The sequence below is a fragment of the Mustela putorius genome, unplaced genomic scaffold, assembly GCF_011764305.1.
Source record: "Mustela putorius furo isolate JIRA1106 unplaced genomic scaffold, ASM1176430v1.1 tig00000174_pilon_pilon_pilon, whole genome shotgun sequence".
Classification (NCBI taxonomy): Eukaryota; Metazoa; Chordata; class Mammalia; order Carnivora; family Mustelidae; genus Mustela; species Mustela putorius.
The window spans coordinates 40,544,201-40,550,200 of NW_025421304.1; the positions used below are offsets into that span (position 1 = coordinate 40,544,201).

The 6,000-nt window shown below is 56.6% G+C and overlaps 1 protein-coding gene across 1 annotated transcript in view; it reads left to right on the top strand.

The window, feature by feature from the left end:
* USP10 (ubiquitin specific peptidase 10) overlaps positions 1–5,416 on the top strand; it is a 69,022-nt gene extending 63,606 nt beyond the window's left edge. The window contains exons 13-14 of the mRNA XM_045076380.1: positions 1,306–1,371; positions 4,397–5,416. Of these exons, the coding sequence (XP_044932315.1) occupies positions 1,306–1,371; positions 4,397–4,584 (254 nt within the window). The 3' untranslated portion in view covers positions 4,585–5,416. The remainder of the gene's footprint in view (positions 1–1,305; positions 1,372–4,396) is intronic.
* The last annotated feature ends 584 nt before the right edge of the window (positions 5,417–6,000 follow it).

Below are 6,000 nucleotides of genomic sequence, written 5' to 3' on the forward strand. Positions count from 1 at the left end.
CTTTTGGCCACGAGTCTCTGTCAGGTAACCGGGGCTCAGCAGCCTTGATGCATTTTGACCAAAGCACCAAGTTCAGGGTGTTCTGGTGAAAGCGCAGCTTGAAGGGGAGCTGTCCTTGAGCTTCGGGGTTTGTGAAGAAGGTACTGTGCCGTCCTGCCTTGACTGAGAACAAGCTGGAGGCAGTGTCAGATCATCAGGGAGTGTGCAAGACAGAAAAGCGGTCGTGGGATGTCATCGCTGGGTTCTGCAGAGGAATGCAACTGTCGCCTTCCCCACCACGTAGCATGGCCACACTCCACTCCTTCCTGGGCCTGGGGCCTCCCAGACTGGGGGTAGCTGGCCTAGCCTAGAGCCCCAGGCAGGGACGCTGCGTTTCTGCAGCCGGTCTGCAGCTGACGGGCTGACTCCTGAGCCGGCTCGGGGTCCCCCCTCCCACCTTCACCTCGGAACTGCTTTGTTCAAAGGCGGCACGTTTTCCTGATTCCGTTTGAGAACCAGAAAGGGGAAGAAATACCAGCCGAGAATCACATACCGGGTCACATACCAGGTCGCCGGTGCTGTCGTGTGAGGCGCACACACTGAGCCCTGCCGGGGATCCTGTGCCCCATACTCTTGCCTCTTCCCTCCTGCCCAGATAAACCGCCTGCACTGACCACAGGCTTTGTTTACAGACCTTTGCTGGCTGCCTGTGCTCTTACTGCAGCTGCCACCTTAAATGCCTTCTAGAAAGGAGTCAGCTAAGGCAGGACCCAGAGGCTCTGGTGTGGGTCGTGGGTGGGGGATGGGAGGGGCCGGCTGGTAAGGACCGTGCGGGGCCCATCTGCAGGTGTGCTGCCCCAGTAGGGGGCCCTGGGGCCCGGACGCAGGGCTGTCCGCCTGCCCAGCTGGGGACCAGTGCCTCTTTGGAGAGACCGTCTGACTCACACAGTGGAAGTTCTGTGGTCTCATGTGTGAAACATCCCAGTTCTTAGGTTTCCTGGAGCTGTTTTGTTTTGTTTCTGAGCGGGCAGCTGGCTTCTTTTCCAGTGTTCAGGGTATCTGCTTGTCGGGCTTCTGGCATGAGCTCGGTGGGCTCAGGATATTCTCGTGCCGCTCAGCTGCTTGCTGGCGGGGGGCGTTGCTGTGCCGCCTGGCAGCCCCCTGCGGGCAGGGCCTGCGCGCCGAGGGAGGCTGTGGGTTTTGTTTCCCTGCTGTGTGGGGTGGGTGCATGCGAGTGGGGACCATTGTCACCTCTTGGCTTCCATTACTCCGAGCCTTTCCTGAAGTGCTTTTATAGACTGGAGCTGTTGATATTTTGTTTTTCAGAACTGCTTTCTCCAGGGGTTAAAAATAAGAATTTTAAATGCCACAGAACCTATAGGCTATTTGCAGGTAAGTAAATTTGTCTATTATTTCCTTACTGAAGCAGTGATAGAAGGGTCTGTGCCCAGGCACAGTTTGCTCCAAGACAGCCTCACGCAGACACTAAACTCCTCCGCTGGTTTCCCCGTAGACTTGCTAAGTCAGGACGTCTTTTGATGAAATTGTGTGTTTGTCCTGACATCCGGTGCTTGAAATTTGACCGAATATCCTTTTGGCTCTAAGCTGAACCCGGTCCTTATTTAGCATCTTTTCTGTCTTTGAGTCAGGGGGGCAGGCGTGAGGTCGCTGGCCTGGCAGTTTAAGGCTGCGACCTTGGCTGCTGTGGTCGCGGTACCTGTGTGGCGGGGTGCTACCCGTGGAGGCGCTACCTCTGCGTGGGTCAGCACCTCGGAGTGGCCTGGTCAGGTTAGGAGAGAGGGGCCCACACGGACGGTCTGCTGCATGGTCTTCACTGCACTGGCTCAGCCGGGCGCCTGGGCTGCCACACTCCAGCTCAGAGCCCTCTTGGAGGGCAGTGGCATCCTCAACCCCAGAACTGGGGGCCCTGACCCTTCTTATCTCCGGGCCCTCCGCTTCCTGAGGCACCTGGCGTCCTTCGTCTGCCTTCCTTCCTCTTCTATAGCCTGAGTCTCCTGGGCCTTTGAGGCTTTATGTCTCTCTTGGTAGTCACCGTTTGCAACAACCGCGGGTGCTCTGGCCTTTTTTATTGGAATTTCCTACCTGCTTTGTTCTGTACACCTCCTTTTGTGTTGGCTTTGGTGAGCATGTTTGTAATTTAAAATGACAGGAGCGTTTCTTGACCGTCACACGTTCATGGGACCTTTCTCCTAGGGACCTTTTGTAGTATCTCTTTTGTTCTCGCAGCTGTCCTGAGGTACGGGTGGGGGGGCCCCCCTGTCTTATAAAACAAGCAACCCGAGTTCTGAGAGAGACTCTCCACTCTGACCGGCGGTGGCCGGGCTGGGCTTCACACCGTCGCTGCCAGTCCCTCGTGCGCATTTAGGAGGGTGGGTCGGGCCCTGATCAGCGGGTCAGGTCCCTGTCGCACACGGGTGGGGTTTGGCCCAGTCCGGTCTTCCTGCTTGCGGCTCTGCCCTTTGTCTGCCCTCCCAAAGCTGTGATATGGCTTCTCCGCTGACAGGGTGGCCACACGCTCCTGTGGTGTCCCCAGCCCTCTCCTTGCTCCGCCTTGTCATGGAGGCCCTGCCGCCTGCCTCGGAGAGGGATCTGCCTCGGAGAGGGATCTGCCTCACGGATCCGGCCCGCTCAGGGCGCTTGGCCCTAAGGTCCCAGTGGGAGTGAAGTGCTGCTTTGCCGCTCCTCCCCTCAAGGCCATCGCCGGGCCAGGCTGCGATCAAGCTCAAGGAGCCCTGGGTCCTCCTCTGCCTGCCAGCCGTGGTCCAGCATCTGAGCTGGGCTGTCACTTGCGTTGCTGATTCCTCCTCTCACGGCTTCTAATCCCACATGAGGGCACTGGACTCGATGGGTGGCATTTTCTGTAAAATGTGAGGAAGGAAGCCCTTGGTGAGGACGGTTCTGACTGTGGGCCCGGGAGAGCACGTGAGTGCAGCACCGCCCAACCCCGGCCGCGTGCAGTGCCTGCTCTGGAGGATTGCGGCTGCAGGTGTCCAGAAGGAGCTGCAGATCCGCTGAACCACAGGTCCTTTACATCCCGCTGAAGGGTCACTTCCTATAAAGTCTTGTCCGAGTCATAGGTCTTGGAGGTGAAAATCCAGGACAAAAGCCCGAAAGCAGATTTGGGGTCCAAGGGACCAGCTGTGTTGAGCCTGTTCTACGCCCTTGAAGCCCGTGTGATCACGGTGACCGGCACCACCGCCGGCTTCCTGCCTGGTCGCCCTGCAGTCTTCCGCCCTCGGGTGTCCAGTCATGTTCGTCACAGGGATGGCTGGGGCCAGAGCCGGGGAGTCCTCGGAGCCCCAGAGACTGCTTTGCCAGAGGGACTGTCCTCCCGCCAGCAGTAGCCATGGGCCCAGAGTGGGCTGGGTCCTCCCGAGGTGTGGCCGCTGCCGCCAGAGCCCAGCGACACGCCCACCAGCTAAGTAGGGTGCCTCTCCAAGTGACTGTCCTTTTTGCCCCGGTGGTGGCACACAGCCTGCCTGGCCACGTTGCAGGCCGCGCTGGGGGTTTCCTTCCCCTAGCCTCCTGTCAGCTGCCTGGGCCCCTCCGCCCTCCTCCTCACGGAGGGAAGATGCAGCCTTTGGTGTCTTTAGATGACAGATATATTTTTTTTTAAAGTAAATAACAAGTGGTATTTATTATAGTTATTTTGGCATTATTTGTTAAAAAATGAGAACATTTTTTAAAAGGGAACAGCAGGGTCATGGACTAGCGCCATGTTGGTGGGGCTGCTGCGCTCAGCCCGTGTCACAGCCCTGCTGTCCCTCCTGAGACGTGCGGTCACTCACCGTGATGACAGCCCCAGAAAGCCCGGGTTCTCAGCGTTTCCTGTTTTTTCACAAGCATGTTCCTATGTGTCCAGTGCCCCGTCTATCCATCTGCCGTGATGCAGTCCGCTAACCATTCCTTCTAGCGTGGGTGTTGCCGTGGGTCCGAGGTTGGACGCTCTCCGTAGAGCATCCGGAAGTGGGGTTGGCTGGGTGAAGGGCATGAGCGTTGTGGGTCTCTGGGTGGCGTTTCTGGAGGTGGGTGGGTGGTGGGGCTAGGGGGTCTTTCGTGCTCTGTCCCCGTGTGCTCGCCTCAGCAATGGACATGGAGTGATGGGCAGTCTTCACCCGAGGAGCTGGCGTGCGGGATGGCCCCACAGAGCTGGCGTCTCCTGTTTGTGAGGCATTAAACATCCTTAAAATGTCATTAAGATACACACGTGTGACTTTTTCTGGGAATTTTTCAGAGTTTTGATGATGTGACCTAGCTTTGTGTAGTGACATCTCTGTGTCCTGCCTGCCTCGGTGAGGGGCATCGCATGCAGTGGCTCTGTGGGGGGGGCTGGTGGGTGCCCTTGGCCGCAGGGGTGCAGCTGTCTCACCGGGTCGCCCGCGGGCCTCTCTTGCAGTGGTCTACCACCACGGCAGCAGCGCGACGGGCGGCCACTACACCACGGACGTCTTCCAGATCGGCCTCAACGGCTGGCTGCGCATCGACGACCAGGCGGTCAAGGTGATCAGCCAGTACCAGGTGGTGAAGCCCACTGCGGAGCGCACAGCCTACCTCCTGTATTACCGCCGCGTGGACCTGCTGTAGCCGCCCGCGCCGTGTGCCCGCCGCCCGCTTGCAGACGCCGACTCCCTCTGACGCCCTCCCTCTCTTCAGCGGCTCTCTAGAGAGACTCTTCTCCTTCGCAGAAATGGGCTGGAATGGAAAGCAGACGCCGTGGGGCTTGTGCGCAACAGTTCACGTTGGCGTCCACCTTCCGGATCCAAATCATTTCGTTCAGACAGACAGTCGCTTGATTTAAGAAAATACACACAACCCATGTTTCTGAAATAATGCCGATTCCTGAGTAAGAAGGGGGACTTGCATTGATTCCCAGTCTAATTGCTTAGTAGAATAAATCCTGCACCAGCAACACTTGTAAATTTGTGAAAATGAATTTTATCTTTCCTTAAAAAAATAAATTTTTTAATTCATCACACTTTCCTTCCCACCCTTTAGTTTTTGATAAACGATAAAAATGAGCCAGTTATCAGAGAAGAAATAGTTCTTACTTCAAAAGAAACGTAAATACAAAAAACAAGTTGCTGGTTCCTAATAGGACAAACACGTTGTAATAATCGTGCGGTGAGAGGCTGTTCCGAGCACATCGCAGAGCAGATGTCTGGAGTTCAGATGTTAGTCCGCGTAGATGGGTGATTGTAAACTCTATTGCCATTAAAGATTTCAGATTGCATTCATGCTTCTGTTACACGTAATGAACAATGGGTAAAATAATGAAGATTGATATTTCCCTAAGTCGCTCAGTTTAATTCTGCTGTCTGCTCCTCTTATTGCTGCGTCTCTAATTGTACACAGTTTAGTGATCTCCAGGAGTACAGAAGTTGTCGCCCATCAATAAAAATCACCACGTTGGTTTGAAGCTGTGCATGGTGTTTCTTTGACTGCAGTTGCCTCTTCGTTTCTGGAGTTCGGGGGAGGGGGTGCGAAGACACCCCCAGAATTGCAGTGAGCCCTGCGACCAGGTGAACCGAGACTCGGGTTGTGCTCGTTGAGTATCTCCAGTGTTAGTGACCAGTGATCTGGGGAAATGGAGTTTTGGATCTTCCGGCAGCCGAAGAGGGGAGGGAGGGGAAGCGGCCCTGTGCTGTTCCTGGCCCCAGCGCGGCCAGCGTCGCCAGAGTGGCGGCCTCAGATTGTGGCCGGACATCGTGCTGCTGGGGTGTCCCAGCAGCAGCTCAGGCGGCCCTCTTGGGTTGTGGAAAGGAGGCCTTCCCAGGTGGAAGAGATGGGGAGGCGAGAGGCCACGTCTTGTCAGGCCACCCCTGGGGGCTCTCGTGCCTGTCGTGCCCCCACTTCCAGGCCAGGCGCACAGTTCATGGTAACGTCCTGGGATCCCCAAGAAGCAAGTTGACGTGGTTGGAGCCTTTTCCCCAGGCTCCTCCTCCAGCAGCTGGTGTTCTTAATCCTAGACTTGTGCCGCCCGCGTTCAGAGCCTCCTCCTCA